This window comes from Pygocentrus nattereri, chromosome 2 (assembly GCF_015220715.1).
Source record: "Pygocentrus nattereri isolate fPygNat1 chromosome 2, fPygNat1.pri, whole genome shotgun sequence".
NCBI lineage: Eukaryota > Metazoa > Chordata > Actinopteri > Characiformes > Serrasalmidae > Pygocentrus > Pygocentrus nattereri.
In genome coordinates this window covers 4,211,448-4,234,965 of record NC_051212.1, presented here as the reverse complement: position 1 = coordinate 4,234,965, position 23,518 = coordinate 4,211,448, and the positions used below count along the sequence as shown (strand labels likewise).

Below are 23,518 nucleotides of genomic sequence, written 5' to 3'. Positions count from 1 at the left end.
ACCTGTGGATGTTTTCAGATCTGAAGCAGCTTGATTTTCTCCTCTCTCTCAGAGATCAAAGCTTTCAGTGCTGTTTATCTGATGGGGGCAGTTTTGGGGACGACCAGGTCTTCCAGGTGGTTGGTAGTAGGCCAATTTTCTCTGGAGCTTTTAATCAGTTTTTGAACTCCGGATGCGGAAACTCCTGTTTTTCCTTTGATTTTCTCCTTCTTTAACCCTCTATTGCATTATGTTGCCTCAGGGCAACAAACCCATTTTCCTCACTTTACAGTAACCTTATACATATTTAACGGCAATGACAGGGCTAAAAATAAAGTGAACTATGTAAACTTTAATACTGTCTCTTAATGGACACTTTTACATCTCTTTTTAAACAATCAGTGTGAATTTTTCTATAAGAATTTGCAGAAATATGTTTGTTGCCTAGAGGCAACATTGTGGAATGGATTTAGCCAGTCACATTAAAATTAAAAAACAGGCCCACTTTATGCAAAAAAAGTGAATTGAATATTTTTAAAGGTTAAGCAAGTAAATTATCTTACACTCACTGGCCACTTTATTAGCTTGTTAACACAAATAGCTGATCAGCCAATCAAACGGCCACAACTCACTGCATTTAGGCCTGTAGAGGTGGTCAAGACGACTTGCTGAAGACCGAGCATCAGAACGGGGAAGAAAAGGGATTTAAGGGGCTTTGAACGTGGCGTGGTTGTTGGTGCCAGACGGGCTGGTCTGAGTATTTCAGAAACTGCTGATCTGCTGGGATTTTCACACACAACCATCTCTAGGGTTTACAGAGAATGGTCAGAAAAAGAGGAAATATCCAGTGAGCGGTCAGTTGTGTGGACGAAAATGCCTTGTTGATGTGAGAGGTCAGAGGAGAATGGGCAGACTGGTTCCAGATGATAGAAAGGCAGCAGGAACTCAAATAACCAACCAGAATCTCTGAGGAACGTTTCCAACACCTTGTTGAAAGTACGCCACGAAGAATTAAGACAGTTCTGAAGGCAAAAGGGGTCCAACCTTTTACTAGCAAGGTGTACCTAATAAAGTATCTAATCTCCTCACAATGAAAAATGAATAACTTGTACTTAAAGGCTGTTTGGACTTACGTTAAGAAAAGGGTGGTTTCTGACTTTACTGGTGTACTCCACATTTCCATTCACCTACATCTGTGTGTCTGTAGGAGCTGGAGTGTCTGTTATTGAGGAATAGAGACCTGCGCTCACTGCAGAGCGGAGAAACTCTCAGCAAGACCAAAAAACCTGCCAGCACTGCTCAGACCAGGAGAGAGGCCTTCACCCGCTACATGCAGCTACTGTACAACCAGCCTGTGCACATCAATGTAGGATAACCCACACACATGCACATGAATACAGGGGGATCAATAGGATAGGATCATGTTGAAAATATGGGATTTTTTCCATTTAAATCTGGCAAAAACAACAAAAAGTAGAATTTAAAAAAGAATTATAGCAAAGAAATTTATGACAATTAACAGGCAGAAGAAATATTGAAGATTCTAGGTTATTTTTCAAATTTAATAGAAGTTGTGATGTTAAAGGCACAGGTTTGAAATGATTCTACATAGTTAACTGGTTAAGATGTAAACAAAACCATTCAGAGTGGTTTGGCGTGAAATGCTCTGTTCTAGAGAAACTTACCGACTCAGAATTTTTCACAGTGGTGGTGATGGGAGCCAGGCGTCTGAAGTATTTAAGGCCTTTTAAAGATCTCTCACAAGGAAAGTTCTTACACAGAACAGTCACAAATACTCTGAATCCATGGCAGAGAGGTTCGAGACCCCCATTATTTCAGGTTCATCACTGTTTTACCATCGTCAACGTTCATAAAAAAACTCAGAAGACTCTGTAGGTTCTCTGGTGGTTCTGGATGGTAAATAAAGTGTCTATATCTGTGTTGTAGCCATGGCGACGTCTGGTTCCCATCACCACCACTGTAACACACCAAACCCACTCTGAATCTCTCTGTTTACATCTTAAATACTGAACTATGTAGATATTTTGGAAAAATAAGTGGAATTCCCCTTTAAGGTCAGATTGTTTTCGAGTCTTTTCCTGTCACTAAATCACTGAATGCTGCAGATTCATTGAATGAAAGTGTCTGAAAGGCTTTAAGTCGTTAGGGTGTGTTTGCGTGTAGATTCCAGATGATGACCCATTTGACCTGGGCGCTGCTCTCTTTCCACCCAAACCGCCCAAACTACGGCCTCTGACCCCTCCCACAATCCGAGAGGGCTTCTTCAACCACCGCAGCCTGGTCAAGAAACTAGACAGGACACACACACAGGTGTCTCTCACACACACACACACACACACACACACACACACACACACACACACACACACACACTACATTATTTGTGTTTATTTTTTAAATTCCATGTTATATTAAATCATACATGTTATAATTGTTAGGAATTCCAGGACCAAAATGTGACAAAAGCATTCACCTCCTTGCATAAATGATACGTTATTTATAACATTTATAACCTTTATTTATAACCAGCCCTTAAATGCATATTTTATATTCTATATATTTTATAACGTAACGCTGGGGAGCGAGTAGGTGGACGCGGAGATAAGCGGCTTTTATTAAGGGCAAATCCAGGGTCGTGGTCATAACGGTCCGGGTTCAAATGGCCAACAGGGATGTATGGAGAGTCAGATTTACATTTACAGCATTTGGCTGTCGCGACTTACAATTTGATTATTGTTACACAGGTAGGTGAAGGTGGTGTTGGGAGTCTTGCCCAAGGACTCTTATTGGTATAGTGTAGGGTGTTTGCCCAGGTGGGGATTGAACCCCAGTCTACAGTGTAGAAGGCAGAGGTGTTAACCCCACTAACCAACCACTCCATCAGACATGATTAACACAGGAAAACTACAGCAGGGGCTGGATGAACAAACACCAAACAAAACCAACAGCACATACATCAAACAACGAACAGCAAAGACCAGCCAAGACCAGGGCTTAAATACAACAGGGATGATGAGGGACAGGTGGAAACAATCAGGGGCGGAGTCACGAAACAAGGGGCCGGACTAGACGGAAAAACAAATGCAGTGGACCATCAAAAAGTAAACAGAAAAAGCACATGGAGTAGTGGGAGGAGCCAACCGTGACACTGCAGAGACATTAAAATATATAAAAAAATAATATATCATTTCTTTCTACAAAATTGTATGTACTTGCTGAGTTTAACATGCTGGAAACAAAATAGAAAGTGTGCCATAACCCTTACAGAGGTGTGTCTCTGTAGAGGAAAATTCAACAGCTCCATGTAACCAGGGTTAACCCTAACCCAGGGGTGCCCATACTTTTGCTATTTGGAAGTGATTTTCTCTGTAGGTGTCCTGCTTACATGATGTCCTTGCTCACATGAATGTTATTAACATCTCTATTAATATTCATAAAAACATCCTACATATTATATCTCTCCTGTCTGTTCATCCGTTCATTCATTCATTCATTTATCTATTGTTACTGCAGGAAAGCGGACCGGACCCTCGTTCCCAGGCCCCACCGGGCTTCATCCCCAACTCTGTGCTGGTGGGAAAGATGTGGCCGGACATGGTGGTGGAGAACGTAGTGCCCCCTAAACTGTGGATGCTACGGGATGACCTCGGCCTCGAGCCTGAGGAGGTGAGGGCTGAAGGCTTCACTGCTTACACCGTCATCAGATACAACAAATCTTCTCCATTAGAACTTCAGAAATCTTCGTCTCACAGTGTCGCACGCCACTCAACCGGTCTCAGCAGCATAGCTGTCAATGCTTAAGTACTCAATACAGTCTGAGACGGATGAGTGAGGGCTTAAACGGGTGCAAGCTTCCATTACATAACAGACAGTCTTATGCAAGTTTGAACAGCCCTGGTGATATTACCTGTTTTCGTTGTGATAAGTGAACACATCCTCCACAGAGAATCACACCTCTGCACGTTTTGATGCACAGTTACTGCTTATTTACTGAACTTGAATTTCCAATGTGCTAAACTCAGCAAAACAGTAGAAACGATGCCCTAAAATTCATGTGCTGTATTTACGCTGTTCCCTGTAGAGCTTGTGCATACAATTCTACATACTTACTTCTACCAAACTCTATAACTACCTGCACATATATAATACATAGTTTGAAAATGCCTGTTGCCCTTTATATTGTATGTACATTTCATGATGAATGGACCAAAAGAAATGGCCCAAATTAAGTGGGACAAAAGCCTGGTTCCTTATGTTACGGAGATATGAGGTTTAGTTACCGACAACAGTCATATATATATATAGTATACTGCATGTGTGAGTGTGTGAGTGTGTAACACCTGTGTGTGTTTGTCCTTTCTAGGAATAATATATACATATATACAAATATATATTACTATATATATAAAGGGAGGACCATCCTACCCACCCAGAGAGAGTGAGGATTCATGTCCACAGATAAATTCATAACTTTTGTAACGGATGTCTGTATGTTTGCGTGACTGTAACTCTCAGGCACTTCATATGAAGGTTCTGAGAGACAGTTAAAGCAATAGTTTGGTAAAAAAAACTCCAATTTACACCAATTTCTCTCTAAATGTCAGCCAGGTCGTGTTTTTATCCATAAAAATGCACAAAAGTACATCACTGCTAAAACCAGCAGTGGCAGCCACCTTGAAGACGAGCAAGTCTGTCACAGATACTGAACAGCTCGACAAGGATGTGATGATTCAGGTGTGAAGTTGGCACCATGCTAATTGGTGGACTGTAAGCTTTACTTGTTAGCTACATGAACCTTGAGTCTCCAGTGCAAAGCTCAACCAAACATACTGAAATATTTGCCACCAGCACATTTTCTTATTTTGAATAGAGGCAGTTAAGCTGGTGATGGTCACATTTCCTTTCTATAACCTGCCTGTTTGTTCATGTTGGACAGAGTGAGGTGGATGAGGTGCCGTTCGTCGTCTGTGAGGAAGAGGAGTTTGTTATTCGCCCTGCTGAACGTGTTGAGACACCACCAAAACCACCCAGTCCACTCCCACCTCCGCCCCCGCGAGAGAAGGTCAAATATACACTGAAGGTCGGTCTTAGATGCTTGTGTTTGGGGTTAGGCATAAAAAGGGAAAAGTATTCAGACACTGCCTCTACATTAGATTTGGATATTTAAGGCTGCAAGCAAGCAAAGTTTATTTATATGGCGCTTTTTATAAAACGCGTTGTCACAAAGCAGCTTTACAGAACAACCAGCAGTACAGAAAGAAAATCCGGGTCCGAGCCCCCGTGAGTGTCGCCAGTCGTGACAGTGGCAAGGAAAAACTCCCTAAGAGTGAGAGGGAGAAACATTGAAAGGAACCAAGACTCAGAAGGGGAACCCATCCTCCTCTGGTCGACACCAGATGGCAATCAGTGTCAATAAAGTATAATAGAACAAAGTGGGAAAAACTGGTGGGCACCGGTTAATCTGATTAGTCTATGATTAGCAGCGGCAGCAGCATCTGAGGGTGAGGACTGCACAGCGTTGTACAGCAATGAAGCTCAATGGTGGTCAAGCCGGTCCAGAAGGCTGGTGAGCAGTGGCGCCCGATCAAGGCAGAAGAGGCAACAGCATCAGACGCACAGGATGGGCAGCTGATCAACTCAGCAAAGAAAGAAAACACACACACACACACACACACACACACACACACACACACACACACACACACACACACACACACACACACACACAGTTAGAAAACTAATCACCAAAGGCTGGACTACACAAGTAAGTTTCCTAGACTAAAAGACGGAGGCTGTGTCTGAATCCCGAAACCTGACGGGAAGATTATTCTAAAGCTGGGGGTCTTTGTATGGGAAAGCTTTATTGTAGCTTTATTAACTCTAGGTACTAATAGTAAACCAGCACCTTGTGATCTCAGTAGGCGTGATGGTTCATAGTAGGAGAGACGTTCACTCAGGTACTGAGGGGCGAGTCCGGTTCTTGTGAGACTCTGGCTGCAGCGTTCTGGACTAACTGAAGCTTGTTAAGGCTTTTGCTGGAACATCCAGACAGCAGGGCATCACAGTGACTCAGCCTTGAAGTTATAAATGCATGGACTCACTTTTCTGCATCCTGTATTTGCATTTCTTCATTTAGCAATATTGCAGAGATGCAGGAAGACTGTTCTAGTAATATTCGTCATGTGTGCATCAATGGAACGATTGGGATCTATCGTAATACCAAGATGTTAACAGATGAACATGAAGCACCTGAGAAACTATGAAGTTTAAGTGTTAAGTTAGACAGTTTGTTTCTAGCAGCTTTTGGACCGAGAAGAAGAACCTCTGTTTTATCTGAGTTCAGTAAGAGAAAGTTACTCCACATCCAGTCTTTTCTGTCTTTTACACAGTCCTCAATCTCGCCAAGTTTAATTTTATCATCTGGTTCGCTTGATATATATAACTGAGTGTCATAGCAGTGAAAGTTTATGCTGTGTTTACTGATAATGGTGCCTAATGGTAGCATATATATTGTGAATAATATAGGTCCTAAAACAGAGCCTTGTGGAACACCATACTTTACTTTAACAAGGACAGATTATTCACCCTTTACGTTAACAAACTGATAGCGATCAGTGAGGTAGGACCTGAACCAGGAAAGAGCTGTTCCTGTTACCCCTACAAGGTTTTCTAGTCTATATAGTAGGATAGCGTGGTCTATTGTGTCAAATGCCACACTAAGGTCAAGGAGGACTAGCAAAGACAATTTCCTTGGTCTGTGAATGACAGGAGATCATTTACAATTTTTACTAGTGCTGTTTCTGTGCTGTGATGTGGCCTAAATCCAGACTGAAATTTTTAATGTAGATGATTCCTATACAAATAAGAGCTTAATTGTTTTGCTACCGCTTTTTCCAAGATCTTAGATATAAAGAGGAGATTTGAGAGGTCTATAGTTTGAGAGTTCACAGGGATCGAGGTTCGCTTTCTTAATCAGCGGTCTAATTACTGCTCATTTAAAGAGTTTTTGGGATGTATCCAAGGCTAAGAGAGGAGTTTATTATTGACAGAATAGGCTTGGTTATTTCTGGTAAGATTTCCTTGAGTAGACCTGTAGGAATCGGATCTAGAATACAAGAAGATTTTGTGGAAGAAACTGTTTTAACTAGTTCATTGTCTTGAAGTAAGGTAAACGATTCCAGCCTCTGTAGTGACTGTAATATTCTCAGGGTCTAGATTGGCATTAGAAAACAGCAGGTTTGTGGAGTTTAACTGTGTGTTCAGAATTTTCTGTCTAATTATTTCAATTTTATCACTAAAGAAATTCATAAAGTCATTGCAGCTATAGGCTGATGGCATCTGGGGTTCATTAAGTGTTTTGTTCTCTGTTATTTTAGAAATTGTGCTAAATAGTAGTCTAGGATTGTTCTTATTGTTTTCTATGAGAGAGGAGAGATGGGCTGAGCGTGCTGCAGTAAGAGCTCTTCTATAGTCTATAAGGCTCTCTTTCCAGGCCAACTGGAACACTTCTAGTCTAGTCAGGTGCAGCTTGAGTGTGATCGTTATACCAAGGGGCCAGTTTTTCTGCAGTACTATTTTACTTTTTAAAGGAGCCACACTAATCTAGAGTTGATCATAAAGTATCTAAGAACTTATAATATCTAATTTGGTAGGATTAGATGGACAGCTGACAGAAGCTGATAAAGCTGCCAGCTGTGGAGGAAGTTATCTGCTGCTGATGTAGAAATGAACAAACACAGCTATGCAGTCTCCATCAAAAAGGATGCTCTGGAGCACCTGCACGCAAGCCTAAGGTCACCCTGCCCAGCGCCAAACATCACCTAGAGGGATGTTAAGCTCCCTGTGGAGCCATGTTCTGTGTTTAACATGTCTGAGACGTGTCGGGGTGCCAAAGCTCCATGAATGAAGTTAAATGAAGTAAAGAAGTTTCGTCTTTTGGGATGAGTTGGAGTGATAGAACTACATTGAACACCTTCTACCATTTGTGATCCAGACCTCATGGACCAAGACTAATATTAGACTAATCTTAGCTGAAAGGAATCAAATCCCAGCAACAACCTTCTGACATGTAGCCTAAATTTTTATTCCCAGAACAGAAGAGTCAAATTCGTATGAATATCCTTGTCTCTGGGGGAAATATTGAGTAAACAGTGGTCCTGATGCTTTTGGACAATGTATATACATGTTTGTTTTATGATTATGTAATCTGTGTCTCCTCTGTTTTTTTTTGTTTGTCCCCTCCCATTCACAAAAGCCCCTCCCTCCCATTAAACAAGCCCCACCTCCAAAACTCCCATCTCCACCCAAAACTCCAACTCCTCCCCCATCTCCACCCAAACCAGCCTCTCCTCCACCCCGCCGTGCTCCGTCTCCACGGCTGCCCTTCTTCCTGCAGCGCTTTCTGGGGGAGCCGTGGTTTCACGGCATATACTCTGACCAGCGGGTGAGTTTTACACACACATACACACACACACGTTTGTCTTGCTATACGTATGAGGACATCCATAGACTTCTACTGATGTTTGTGTTATTGTAGCTAAAAACACTACACCTAAACCTAAGCCTGACCGTAACCTTAACCTCAGTATCCAAAAGGTAATTGTGGTGATAACACCGGATGTCCACAGGATGTCCTCACTTGAGCAAAAATGTCATATAGTCCTATCATAGTGAGGACATGGTCCTCACAAGGGTCCTCACAAGTATAGCACTACAAGAACACAAACACACACAGACAAATGGACGTGTGTAATGGGCCTGCACATCATGGACAAAGTACTTGCATTGCTATATTAAAGAACTTGGTTTGATGTTCTATTTGACCTCAGTTCAGTTTAAAACAGCATAAAATGTTTTACCTTATGAGTTTTTTGATGAATGTACGTTCATTCCAAATTTGATGCCTGGAGCATGTTCCAAATAAGTCGGGACAGGAGCATGTTGACCACTGTGTTACATCACCTTTCCTTTTAACAACACCTAACAATCATTTGGGGTCTGAAGCACAGAATATTTTGCCATTCTTTTATTAAATATTACATATTTTGATCGGGAAACAGGTCTGGACTGTAGGCAGCCCAGCCTGGCACCCTCACCCTCATGCAAATTTGGCTTAGTGTGGTCGTATTGAAATCACCCTGGACTTTCCTGAAAAAATAGAACAATGGTTCTCAGACCGGTCCTTGGGGACGGACCAATGTTTCTAATTTTTGCTGAAGCTTAACTTGCAACATTGGGATAGAGCAAAAAGGAGGACCATCTGGGGGTCCCTGAGGACCACTGGTCTAGAAGGCAGCTTTATGTTGTAAATACTGTATGTTTCTGCCTCAATAGTCCCTTCACAGACACGTTACCCACTAATACCCTCCCTTTTTTAAACTTTTTGGCTTTTGAACTTTGCGCTAGTAAAAATCTGGATGGTTCTTTTAGCGCTGAGAATGACATCCATTATTTCCACAAACATTCGGAAAGGTTGACTCATTAGATGACAAATGTTTCCACTGAGCATCAGTCCATTTCAGAGGAACTCGAGCCCAGAGAAGTTGCCAGTGTTTCTGATAGTTGTTTATATAAGGCTTCCACTGTGCCTTGTACAGTCTTAGCTTGCACTGGCATTCGTTTGTTGTTTTTGCCCTTGCCCTTTATGCACATCCAGGTTTCCTGAATCTTCTGATGATATTATGCACCGCAGAGAGTGAGATACCTAAAATCTCTGCTCGTTGAGGAACATTGTTCTTGAACTAGTGGATTAAGAATGAGCTTTTTTTTTTCACCACGTTCCGAGTCTTAGACTGCCTCTGTCTCAACTGCTTTCTGTTTTTATTTGCATTTCACATACTTTTCCAACTTCTTTGGAATGCAGGTTGGTAGTAAGATTGGCCTGCATTATTATGAAGAAAAATATTATTTATTTTATTTATATCTTGATTCTTCTAGAAAACCCACCAAAAAACTCATTTCATATGAATGAATCATCGGAATACTTGAAGCACGCTTTAAAAACACTGTGATTGGATGGAGGGCCGTATGTTGCAATACCACAGTAATAAATAATAATAATAAAATAAGCCTTTGTTTACACAGGGTATTCCTGAGTCTCTGAGTCCAGCTGAGTTCTGCGGTCAGTTGCTGGACTTCCTAAAGTGCTGCAGTGTGGAGCAGAAGCTGAGAGTGCTCACAGCCATCATCACTTTGCATGGAGAAAACCTGCTGAACACACAGCTCATCACACGTGGCCTGCTGACATCACTACGTGCCTGCCTGCACCATAACATGGTAACCACGCTAGAGATGGGCAGCACCAATGATTCTCTATTCAGTCTAACATTAATGCCAGAGCTGATCTTCTGTAACGTTGAATACGTTTACATGCACTTAATAATCCGATAACTGCAGAACATCAGATTTTGTCAGCAATGTTCTTGAGTGATCAGATAACGGGGAAACTCCGGGTCTACATGAGTCAGACAATAATCAGATTTCAGCTTTGCTATCAACCAATAAACTCACAGAAGAAGATGAGGCGTAAAAGCCCAAACTTAATGCTGCAGCTTTAAAAAAAAACCTGAATAGGTGAACAGGCATCATCTAGAAAATGAAGAATATTTAAATCCTTTATTTCTTTACTTCTGGGAATGTAGTTGGTTTCAGCGTCGCTCCAGAAGTCCAAAAGAAATCAGAGTAAGAGTTTAGACACACTGAGAAATCTGATTACTGAGCTAAAATCCAGCCTCTGTATTAGATTTCTTAATCGGATTTCCAGATGGGAATGTTAAATGGCCATTTGAATAATCAGATAACTGCAGAAATCTGATTATGATCGGATTATTGAGTACATACGAAAACACCGTGTTTAAATGCATGTTTGGAGCATGTAAAAGGTGGAAATACGTGATTTGTAGACTGAAAACTTCTAATGCAAACCTAGTTATTGACTCACTGTTATTGCAAGGGTTGCCGCCTGTCCAAGATTTCACTGGATCATCTGGCATTTTGGTCCAGGAGAAAATCAACACCATTCCTGGACACAAAAAAATGTATTAAGTTTTGGTGACACTTTATTTTGAGTTGTGCTTTTAGATGAAACAAACACTCAACAGACTCTCTAACATGTCAAAGACATATGAGGGTTAGGATTAGGGCCTGTTTTCAGGGACTAGGCAGCATAGCAACATGACCACTGAGAAGATTAGGGTCTGAAGCTGAACCGATATCCGTTTACCTTGGACTGCACTGTGGCCGTATCTACCTGTCCACTGAGCTCAGCTGAAAAAGAAGCCGTAGAGAGAGTGTCCAGAAAGTTGCCAGGGAAGCATTAGATATCAACCCAACTAATCCCTGTTCAGGACTTCTTACCACTTTTATTCACAGCAATCATTTTTAACCACTTCTCAGCAGCAAAGACAAATTCGATTGAACAGAAAATACTCAGTACAACTAGAAGGGGAACGTTTGGGAATGAGCTTTTGGGTTGACAAAGCCGTTGCTGTGGTATCCCAGAGGGCTGGTTAAGGTGTTGCTAGGCCACTGCTATGGGATCTCACACATCTCTCCATCAGTCACGGTCACGCTATGCTGTAGCCAGTCATGTTTGTGTGTGTTTGTGCTTGCAGTCAGATGAGGAGCAGCGTTTCGCGGAGGAGCTGCTGAATTTCCTGGTGTGTGTGGATCCACACAGCTTTGAACTCACTGTGGAGCTGCTCAGCCTGCTGGCAGACAAACAGCTCGGATTACAGTAAGAAAACCCACATAGACTCGAACATCAAACACAAAGCACTCAGAACGTCTCTGAACTGACCCTCAAACTGCTGGATTTACACTAAAACAGACATTTCCAGATGTCTGCATAATTACATGGTATACAAATCATTTTACTCCAAAATCAAGGTCAGCTGGGCCTGCTCAGCGTGTTCATACCTGCCACAGAGCTCACATGCACGGTAGGATGATGTTAACTGTCTAACCCTGGTGTGGTGTTGATGTGTGTGTTACTCAGTGGTCTGATGGATTCATCGCATCATTGTTGTTCTAAATCAATACAGCAGTAACCATTTATGTGAAAATATCAGCTGTTTAAAATATCACCAGTGTCCAGCATAGGGTTCTCTCCTTTAGCAGCTGTAGCCAGTCAGCAGCCTGTCCATGTTGTCCAACTGCTCACACACATACATACACACACACACACACACACACACACTAACAGCAGGCCATGTAGGAGGAGAACAGAGTGAAGGACACAGCACCTCCACACTTTTACTCCCAGCAGGTTCAGCCCAGCACCACGTGTGTGATATAAATGTGTGGGGGGTGAACAGAGTGAAGCTCTGAAAACAGGTTATTTTATATGTTCTTCACAGAAAATGAGCGAAGGCCACGAATCTGAGGTTGAAATAATAATAAATCACATCATTTTTTCTTTTTTTAAACACTGAAAATGGGTCCCACAGACCTGAACACCACACACGGGTTAGTTGTGTCATGCAGTGTGCTGGGCTCTGTATTGAAGCATCTGCAGTTGCTATGTTTCTTGGCTCATTTAAATTTATATATATCTCGCTATTAGAAGAAAAACTTGTATCATTTTTCAGCTTTTGACCTAATTTGAAAATGCCTCTTGTCCTTTACACTGAATGAGTGAATTTCATGATGAAAGGACCAAAATGACCCAGAATGACTTGGGAAAAAGTCTGGCTCCACTGACTTACATTAAAAGTACACAGTTTTGTGTGTGTGTGTGTGTGTGTGTGTGTGTGTGTGTGTGTGTGTGTGTGTGTGTGTATGTGTGTGTAGGTGTGTGTGTGTGTGTGTGTGTGTGGAAGCTGTTATTTCTATCGTGTTAAAATTAGACAAATATAAAAATCTCATTACATTGATTTATATAATATATATTTTTTGGACAGTACTTTTGTCCAACTTTTGCACCGGCTACATTTTATTTATTATTTTATGTTTTATTATATTTTTTGCTCTATATGTCAAATTCAGAAACAAGCAGTAATTGTGTATAAAAGTTAAAGTTAAAAGTTAAGAATACGTTTATATATTTTTATCTTTCACTTTCCTATGACTGCTACCTCTCTCTCTCTCTCTCTCTCTCTCTCTCTCTCTCTCTCTCTCTCTCTCTGTCTCTCTCTCTCTCTCTGTCTCTCTCTCTCTCTCTCTCTCTCTGTCTCTCTCTCTGTCTCTCTCTCTCTCTGTCTCTCTCTCTCTCTCTCTCTCTCTCTCTCTCTCTGTCTCTCTCTCTCTGTCTCTCTCTCTCTCTCTCTCTCTCTCTCTCTCTGTCTCTCTCTCTCTCGCTCTGTCTCTCTCTCTGCCTCTCTCTCTGTCTCTCTCTCTCTCTCTCTCTCTCTCTGTCTCTCTCTCTCTCTCTCTCTCTCTCTCTCTCTCTCTCTCTCTCTCTCTGTCTCTCTCTCCCCCCCTCTCTCTCTCTCTCTCTCTCTCTCATTCTTTCTCTCTGTCTCTCTCTCTCTCTCTCCCTCTCTCTCTCATTCCTTCTCTCTGTCTCTGTCTCTCTGTCTCTCTCCCTCTCTCTCTCTCTCTCATTCCTTCTCTCTCTCTCTCTCTCTCTCTCTCTCTCTCTCTCTCTCTCCAGGGGTCTGGCAGTGTGTATGCTGCAGGTTCTGGGTGTGGACGATACTCAGCACTGGTTGCCTCCACAGCTGGAGCTCTTGGACTCTGAGGCTCGAAAGCAGCCGAACCCTCAGGATGCGCTGAGGGAGGCGGCCGGCCAGTGGCTCCACAGCTGGACCAACGAATACAGAGTGAGAAAAGCAGAGACACTGACCGCTTCCACATCACTGACCCAGAGCGGTTTAAATCAGAACAACTGAGACGAGACTGTGTTTATTATGGGTGCGTTGATCTGAAGGTGCTCATTAAACTGGGGCACCTTCGTTGTCTTTGTTGCACCACTGTGTAAATAATTCCTTTGTTTACGTTTCTTTATTTGGCTCATTTTTTTAAATTATCCTGAATTACACAAAATAACTTAATTGTATCATAATTTAAAACTTCATGAAGCACTGAATTTCCTTAAGAGTCGTAATTGAATCGAGTCGTCGTGCCGTCAGAGACTTTACAGAGGCTGTAAAGTTTTCTTGGCGGTCGTTTTTCGTGTTTGCTTTATTTAGTTATGTGATATGAACACTGTCACTTTCTTAGTAAAACTACATTGAAAATACGTATTTAAAAGTGGTCAAACTCGCTGCTGCCACACTCTAGAAAGCTTTTTCACTAATATGAAGGGAATCTTTCTGCTTATTTGCTGAATTAAACACATCGGAGGAAAAATATATTTATATTCAATGTTTTTGTTTTATTTGTTCAGCAAATAAATAGAAATTGTGCACTTAAATGTGCCGAAAATGCCAGTTTGGTCCCTGTAGAGGATGTTTTTGTGGAGTATGTGCTCAGAAGCTGAACACACAAATCAACACAACTACAAACCAATAAAACACAATTTAGGAAATATCCTAAATTTATAGAACCTAAGAACAAATGAGCTGCATTGCAGTCCATGTAAGAAAACATCAGGAACAGGAATAATCAGCCTTAGGATGTGAGTAAGGACTTTAAGCATGAAGTTACATTCAATTTGCATTAAAACATAATAATAATAATAATAATAATAATAATAATAAGGTTTATTTATACAGCACCTTTCATGCATTAAAAATGCAGCTCAAAGTGCTTCACAATACAAAGTATAAACAACAGAGAAGAAGAGAAAAATAAAATAAACAAACAATAATGTAATACATTTATAATAAAAACAAGATATATAAATGAAAAGTAAAATAATGAGAAAATAAAAACAAAGGAAACAATAAAAAAGCTAGTTCAGCACGAAAGTACAGAAACATGTTTTAACTGTATAAACATTGACCGACGGCGGCTGACGGACGTTTAACGGTAATGTGTTCCAGATCTTTGGGCCATGAAAACAAAACACTGCCTCTGGGCTCTTTATAGCTTCCATACGTGGAACATAATCATATTTGGAACATAATCTGTCAACGTGGCAAACAAACTGGTGCTTCCTGCATGTCCTGCTGGATCCGTTGTTGTCGTTGTTGGCGCTGATGTACAATTCAAGCTCGAGAGAAACAGGAAACACCGAATAACTGACCTTTACTCACCACCTTACAAGAGATGAGAGAACAGGAAAAGAACCAACCACAGAGACCCAAGCAGACAGTCATTAATACAAGCTTCTGCCTTCAGATCTCCACGCACCACATTAAGGACATCTTCCTAAATAATGTGCTTTTGTTACCGGTCAGTCTGGATGACAGACTGACCGGCCGCTGACCTGTGGGTGTGTTGTGTTCTGCCTTGTGTTCAGGTGTGTTCACTGTGTTTTCCAGGCACACAAACGGCTGGAACCTCCTGGAAGCTCCGGGGGCAAGAGTGCGGTCTCCCCTGTGGAGGTTCTGCGCTATTTCTGCTGGCTGCGGAGAGAGGGGCAGGTGCAGCCTAAAAAAACACGACCAGAGGGCAGGAGAGACACGGTGCTGCTGGACACACAGGCGGACCGGTACGCATGTAAACACACGGTCACTCTTAAGTTAAGTGATACTTTTTTAATCCCACAAACGGGGAAATTCCACCTCCGCATTTAACCCATCAGTGCAGGGAAACACCACATACACACTAGTGAATAAACACACACACACTAGGGGGCAGTGAGCACACTTGCCCGGAGCGGTGGGCAGCCCTATCCACAGTTGGGGGTTAGGTGTCTTGCTCAAGGACACCTCAGTCATGGACTGTCGGCCCTGGGGATCGAACCAGCAGCCTTCCGGTCACAGGACCAGTTCCCTGACCTCCAGCCCACGACTGCCTCCTAAATAGGAATTTACTGGATTTAATTTAATTTATTGGAATTTACCATTAAATTGGCTCAACTAAGCCAAGAGTGCTCTTCATAACCTTCTTCTACTTATTATTAACGTTATTATTAACCTCACTCTTAAATGGTTCTTCACAGGTTCTTTAGTAATGAAAATGGGTCCATATAGAACCATGAACAATCCAAGAACCATTTGCATGCTTAAAAGGTTCATCAGAGTTACGGAGAATGTCATGTAATGCTTCTGTTATTATGACGTCAAGCTTGAAACAATAGAAGAACCCTTTTTGGTGCTATTTAGAACCCTTTTAAAAAGGTTTTGTATAGAACCATCTATAGCATTTTCCATGAGTCTGATGAACCATTTTACCACGCAAAGAACCTTTTAATCAAGCAATGCGTTCTTTGACTATTCATGGTTCTATATAGAGCCATTCTATTTAATAAAGAACCCTTGAAGAACCATCTTTTTAAAGTGTGTTGGCATGAAAAAGCCAACTGTTCTTCTTCTCCTGTAACAAGTATTGTTAAAAAATTTGCAATGTTTCTCCTCCTATAGCGTTTGAGCTAGAACCACAAAACTTGGCAGGATTGTAGAGCCTATAACTGTATAGGTTGCTTTCGTGTTTTTAACCGTTTGACCTTACGGTATTTGTACAGCGTTCGTTCAAAAACTATTTTTTTTTCCATAGAAATCAATGGGGGGATGCTCAACATCCTGAAACCACTTAAACACAACGTCTAAATCTCTCCCTCTTATTCCACCACAGTCACGGTCTGTAGCCAGATGTTTCTAGACTCATATGTCACCATCATTCAATTATGCTCGCAACACCTTAACAACCACCTGGGATACCCACGTAAGAGGAGGACAACTGCTTTAACTTTTTTTTAAACATCTTTGAAAGCTTGTTTATAACCTTTCCTCTTATCTGGTTTATCTATGTTTCTGTAATGAGTCAGCCAAGTTTCTTCTGTTGTTTTACACTGAAGCTAGAGGCTAATGTTTGGATGGATGGATGGATGGATGGATGGATGGATAGATGTATAGATAGAGAGATAGATATATGGATAGATAGATACTTTATTGGTCCCAAAGGACATGTAGCAGACACTAGCAGTCACACAACACAGCACAGTCATGATAATTAGGGTGGTACAATATGAAAACAACAATGTAAAGACTGAAATATGTCAACTATAAATCAGTCTCTCTCTCGCTTATTACAAAGAAACACTGTTATCACAAGTAACACTGCCTAATGATTTTACCTGTGCAACATGTTCATGTGTATGACGGGGGGACGTTGCTCAAATTAGATTTCTTTTATACAATCTGGAAGCACCAGATGTTTTATCTCCAACTTTTAAAAATTGTTTTCCTTCTTTCCTTCCTCATGCTCTCGGAGAGTTTCTCCTTTTGTGTCTTGGTTCCTCTCTGTGGCTCTTTATGTTCTTAGGAGGTTTTTATAACACTGCCCTTCTCAGTGGAGCTCAGCACCAACGTTTGGAACAGTTAATGTTGTATTAAACGTGAAATTACAAAAATGTTGCATCTAATATCCTTAAAAACACATTGGCCTAATAAAAACAGAGATTGTTATCACAGACTATGACTGTCTCTACATCCTGTGGTAAGGAATCCACTAACAAAGATTAACACTCTTAGTTTAAGAAGCTAAGCTAAGTCCCTGTATCTGGCTCTTTCAGGTGGAAGGCAGTGCAGCGCCTGGGAGAGACATACAGCATGTCTCGGATTCGAGAACCACGAGGTGAGTTTGGACAATACAGCAAAGACGGTTCCATGATCCATTAGAAGCTGCAGTTATAGTTGCAAATGCATGTTGTCGTTCTGAATTATTACTTACATTCAGTTTCAGACAGAATTTCTCAGCGTCAGTCGGGTTCAGAGAGAACTTTGTGGGCTACAGTCGAGTTCAGACAGAATTTTGTGGGCTACAGTCGAGTTCAGACAGAATTTTGTGGGGCTACAGTCGAGTTCAGACAGAATTTTGTGGGCTACAGTCGAGTTCAGACAGAATTTTGTGGGCTACAGTCGAGTTCAGACAGAATTTTGTGGGGCTACAGTCGAGTTCAGACAGAATTTTGTGGGCTACAGTCGAGTTCAGACAGAATTTTGTGGGCTACAGTCGGTTCAGACAGAATTTTGTGGCTACAGTCGAGTTCAGACAGAATTTTGTGGGCTACAGTCGGTTCAGATAGAATTTTGTGGGGCTACAGTCGAGTTCAGACAGAATTGTGTGGGCTACAGTCGGTTCAGATAGAATTTTGTGGGGCTACAGTCGAGTTCAGACAGAATTTTGTGGGCTACAGTCGAGTTCAGACAGAATTTTGTGGGGCTACAGTCGAGTTCAGACAGAATTTTGTGGGGCTACAGTCAGTTCAGACAGAATTTTGTGGGCTACAGTCGAGTTCAGACAGAATTTTGAGGGCTACAGTCAGTTCAGACAGAATTTTGTGGGCTACAGTCGGTTCAGACAGAATTTTGTGGGCTACAGTCGAGTTCAGACAGAATTTTGTGGGCTACAGTCGAGTTCAGACAGAATTTTGTGGGGCTACAGTTGAGTTCAGACAGAATTTTGTGAACTACAGTCGAGTTCAGACAGAATTTTGTGGGGCTACAGTCGGTTCAGACAGAATTTTGTGAACTACAGTCGAGTTCAGACAGAATTTTGTGGGGCTACAGTCGAGTTCAGACAGAATTTTGTGAACTACAGTCGAGTTCAGACAGAATTTTGTGGGGCTACAGTCGAGTTCAGACAGAATTTTGTGGGCTACAGTCGAGTTCAGACAGAATTTTGTGGGGCTACAGTCGAGTTCAGACAGAATTTTGTGAACTACAGTCGAGTTCAGACAGAATTTTGTGGGGCTACAGTCGAGTTCAGACAGAATTTTGTGGGCTACAGTCGAGTTCAGACAGAATTTTGTGGGGCTACAGTCGAGTTCAGACAGAATTTTGTGGGCTACAGTCGAGTTCAGACAGAATTTTGTGGGCTACAGTCGGTTCAGACAGAATTTTGTGGGCTACAGTCGAGTTCAGACAGAATTTTGTGGGCTACAGTCGGTTCAGACAGAATTTTGTGGGCTACAGTCGAGTTCAGACAGAATTTTGTGGCTACAGTCGAGTTCAGACAGAATTTTGTGGGCTACAGTCGAGTTCAGACAGAATTTTGTGGGCTACAGTCAGTTCAGACAGAATTTTGTGGGCTACAGTCGAGTTCAGACAGAATTTTGTGGCTACAGTCGAGTTCAGACAGAATTTTGTGGGCTAGTCGAGTTCAGACAGAATTTTGTGGGCTACAGTCGAGTTCAGACAGAATTTTGTGGCTACAGTCGAGTTCAGACAGAATTTTGTGGGCTACAGTCGAGTTCAGACAGAATTTTGTGGGCTACAGTCGAGTTCAGTCAGAATTTTGTGGGCTACAGTCGAGTTCAGACAGAATTTTGTGAGCTACAGTCGAGTTCAGACAGAATTTTGTGGGCTACAGTCGAGTTCAGACAGAATTTTGTGGGCTACAGTCAGTTCAGACAGAATTTTGTGGGCTACAGTCAGTTCAGACAGAATTTTGTGGGCTACAGTCGGTTCAGACAGAATTTTGTGGGCTACAGTCAGTTCAGACAGAATTTTGTGGGCTACAGTCGGTTCAGACAGAATTTTGTGGGCTACAGTCGAGTTCAGTCAGAATTTTGTGGGCTACAGTCAGTTCAGACAGAATTTTGTGGGCTAGTCGAGTTCAGACAGAATTTTGTGGGCTACAGTCGAGTTCAGACAGAATTTTGTGGGGCTACAGTCGAGTTCAGACAGAATTTTGTGGGCTACAGTCGGTTCAGACAGAATTTTGTGGGCTACAGTCGGTTCAGACAGAATTTTGTGGGCTACAGTCGAGTTCAGACAGAATTTTGTGGGCTACAGTCGGTTCAGACAGAATTTTGTGGGCTACAGTCGAGTTCAGACAGAATTTTGTGGGCTACAGTCGAGTTCAGACAGAATTTTGTGGGCTACAGTCGAGTTCAGACAGAATTTTGTGGGCTCCTTGTCAATGTGCTCTGGTAACATTTTGGTTTGTTTTAAACCTCAATGATTTAATGACTCTTTATTAGTGTTACTACCTCAGATCTCACTCGAATCTTTACTGCTGTCCTCAGAGCTTTGGTTGCCACCCCTTCCTTCCAGGCCGCTGCTGATGGGCTTCACTCGACTGTTGTCTCTTCCACTCACTCGTATATCTCTCTCTCCGTTCCCTCTCTCTCTGGACTCGCACTGCTCGAAGGAACCTTCACCACGACGCTTCTTCCTGCTGGAGCGGTCCTACGTCCAGTACTACAGATAATCTCTCCTTCTAAAGCAGACAACCCCAGGAAGAACCTCAAAGAACTGTCAGGCATCTGTATCTCTTTCCTCAGAACTATACGAAAGCATCCTAACTAATCTTTAATAAAATAATACGCTCACATATTTCTAAACATTCAATGTCTTCCAGTCTTCCAGTCCCAAAGTCAGTCTTCATTGATCAAAACCTGCTAGAAAATGATAATTCTCTCTGCTTCAACACTGAACCACCAATATTTCTGAGTAAAATCGACTTAAAAACGATTCTAATAATACTAGTAATATGTTGTGCTTACATATTGTTTCAATGAAAAGGAGGCTGAGTGACTGTATACAGGGTTCAGCTGCCGATACATCATTAGTTTTTGCTAAAGCATTTAGGATCCATGTCATGGAAAAGCAAATGTATTCATAAGTTTTCTACATCATCTAAACCCAGTTGACGTTACTTGTAGTCTATATGAAACTAATCTGCAAATGAATTATTTAATTCAAAAAAATAAGATCGTCTCTGTCCACAGAAAAACAAGTATCCCTAAAATAGTAACTTTACAGGAGGAGGCAAAAACCCTCTTAAAAGTAAGTTAATGTATAGAGCTTTTATTCCAAGTGATTTTAGAGCATTTCTATTGGTCCATTCGTCATGAAATTTGTACACAACGTAACAGACAGCTTGTGTGCTGAAATGAACTGGAAAACCGAAAACCGACAAAAATGGACGTTTTTTTTGTTAGACAGCAACTGATGTTTTAAGGGACCAATATACATTATTTAAGGCATAAAATGTGATTTATGACTGATTTTTGTAAATAAAACCAAGATCTTAGGGAAAAAATCAAGATACAACAGCGATGGGGGCGGCACGGTGGCGTGGTGGGTAGCGCTGTCGCCTCACAGCGAGGAGAGCCTGGGTTCGATTCCCCGGCCGGGTGACCGGGGTCCTCTCCTGTGGAGTCTGCATGTTCTCCCTGTGTCTGCGTGGGTTTCCTCCGGGTTCTCCGGTTTCCTCCCACAGTCCAAAGACGTGCAGTCAGGCCGACTGGACGTGCTAAATTGCCCCTGAGTGCGAGTGACTGTCTGTGTCTGTCTGTCTGCCCGCCCTGTGATGGACTGGCGACCTGTCCAGGGTATATCCTGCCTTCCGCCCGATGACTGCTGGGATAGGCTCCAGCTCCCCCCCTCCCCCCCTGACGGAGAAGCGGCTTGGAAAATGGATGGATGACATCGTGATCCAAAACAATGCAGCTCTGCAACACGATGCCATCGTTTTAACACAAACCTTTTTACTTTAGCATTTCTACACATTAAAATATTTGCAGGGTACAGCTTTCAGGTTCGTCATCAAACTCAACATAAACACCCCAGTGACAAAAGACAATCACACATTTTCTTGTATGAAACACTTTGGTTGGTGTTTATTGGAAAGCATGGATACAGAGGATACGTTCACCCATTGGCTGAAACTGCTACGTTTACGGCTGGCAGGTGATTGTACAGCTGTATAAACTGCACACAGGCACATTTGATTCATGCTTTGGCAAAATGTGCACATGTGTAACAGACATGAAGTGAAATTAGCCAGAACCACCGGAGTCAGTGTTCTGATTTAATGCACCTGGATGAATTCATCAGCTTTTTACAGGCTGAATAAACCCCTTTAACTCTAATGCCGTCATCCCAAGTTATCTAAAGACAAATTTTTGCGTGAACTACTGTAAGTTATTTAGCAAATGAGTCATTCTATGGAAACGTCCGTATGTGTGTCCCAAGTGTTGAGCAGCAATTTAGCAACATTGGTTTTTAAATCAATTATCTAGAACTCCAAGCACCACAGAAGAGCTCGTCCCCACAGTCATGTGTGAAGGCTGAGGCCATATTTTGAGTTAAAAAATGTTTTTCTGCAATTTTAACTAAAATATTCTACACTTGACTATGGAGTATATCAATGAAATCACACTGAAGAAAACAAATGAAAAATAAACATTATAACATATGTAAAGAAAGTTCCCCAGGAGTCGTGTCCCTGGTGTTACCGTGTAAATCTCTAGTAAAATGCGTTTTTCATTAAAAACGTCGCTGGTGTTACTTTCCTTATGTGTAACACCGATGAGGATCAGTAACACCAGTGACTCCTATAGACACATAGAAAAGTGCACGTTCCTGTAGAATGACTCAGATATGCAGTTATGAGAGTGATAAAGAGAATTGCAGGCCTAAATATGGGCCCTTTAGAATTAAGGGGTCAAGTTATATTGTGCATTAAAGAAGAAAAACACTTAGTAGGTAGAAGTTTGACTCTTTGGTTTAAGTCATCCAACTAACCAAGTCAGTATTGGTTCGTAATCCAACTTCTGCCTCTTCTGTAGCCTCAACAGACACTCGCTGTGGTCGGAACAAAACCTCGTATCTCAGTTTTTGATGCTTTTCAGTTTTTGATATAATTTGAAAAATGCCTGTTGTTTTTTACCTCGTGTGTAAACCTCATGATGAATGGGCCAAAAGAAACGGCCCAAAATGACTTGGGGGCGGGGGGGCGGGGGTGGGGACTCTGGTTCCATTGACTTACATTAAAAGTAAAGTAGGTCTTTTCCTCCCCCTGTAACCATTTTGGAGATACGAGGTTTTGTGCCGACAACAGTGCACTGCTGACTGTGTAAAGTATAAAACATCTCATCACATTCAGACACATGTATACGTTATAAACTGAAAGCTTACTGCAAAAGAAAAAACACACAATACATCGTTTCCCTGGACTGCGCAACGTGCTTCACGTCGGCTGCATGGGGTGAATTCTGGACTACGTTTCAGAGGTTGATTAACTGTGAAGACGCATGCAAATGTATTCGCAGAGAAGGGGTTTATGGGTAAACACAGAGGCCACAATATGCACACCTCCATAATTCTCACCATACTGACTAGCGCTAAATCAGGATGGAGCAGTTCGAGGCTCGGCTGCCAGAACAGATCGGAGCGTCGTCCAAATGCCATAAATGTAAATGTCTTAGAAATCCCAGCTGGCGACATCCCTTCTCAATAAACAGTCCATCGCCAGAACTTACTAAGGCACGCAGGTCAGGCTCGAGTCCTCGCAGGCCGAAACACTGCAGACTTCAGCCTCAGTAAACACACCTGATTCAGCTCTTCAGCCAATCAGCAAAGCCTTCATTCACTGAATTCAGCGTGTCAAAAGAGGTAAACGCTGATCTCCACAGTATTTTGGCCTGAAAGGTCTTCAGTCTGACATGTCTGTACTGAGGTGCAGCCATGACTAAATAAGATGTGGGAACAAGATAAATCATAGCCATGACTTGGTAAGG

The 23,518-nt window shown here is 42.0% G+C and overlaps 1 protein-coding gene across 1 annotated transcript in view; it reads left to right on the top strand.

Moving 5' to 3' along the window:
- wdr97 (WD repeat domain 97) overlaps nt 1-20,457 on the top strand; it is a 46,638-nt gene extending 26,181 nt beyond the window's left edge. The window contains exons 12-22 of the mRNA XM_037534602.1: nt 1,187-1,345; nt 2,164-2,310; nt 3,514-3,666; nt 4,937-5,080; nt 8,255-8,443; nt 10,084-10,275; nt 11,613-11,734; nt 13,592-13,760; nt 15,366-15,535; nt 17,561-17,622; nt 20,018-20,457. Coding sequence (XP_037390499.1) covers nt 1,187-1,345; nt 2,164-2,310; nt 3,514-3,666; nt 4,937-5,080; nt 8,255-8,443; nt 10,084-10,275; nt 11,613-11,734; nt 13,592-13,760; nt 15,366-15,535; nt 17,561-17,622; nt 20,018-20,202 — 1,692 coding nt within the window. The 3' untranslated portion in view covers nt 20,203-20,457. The remainder of the gene's footprint in view (nt 1-1,186; nt 1,346-2,163; nt 2,311-3,513; nt 3,667-4,936; nt 5,081-8,254; nt 8,444-10,083; nt 10,276-11,612; nt 11,735-13,591; nt 13,761-15,365; nt 15,536-17,560; nt 17,623-20,017) is intronic.
- The last annotated feature ends 3,061 nt before the right edge of the window (nt 20,458-23,518 follow it).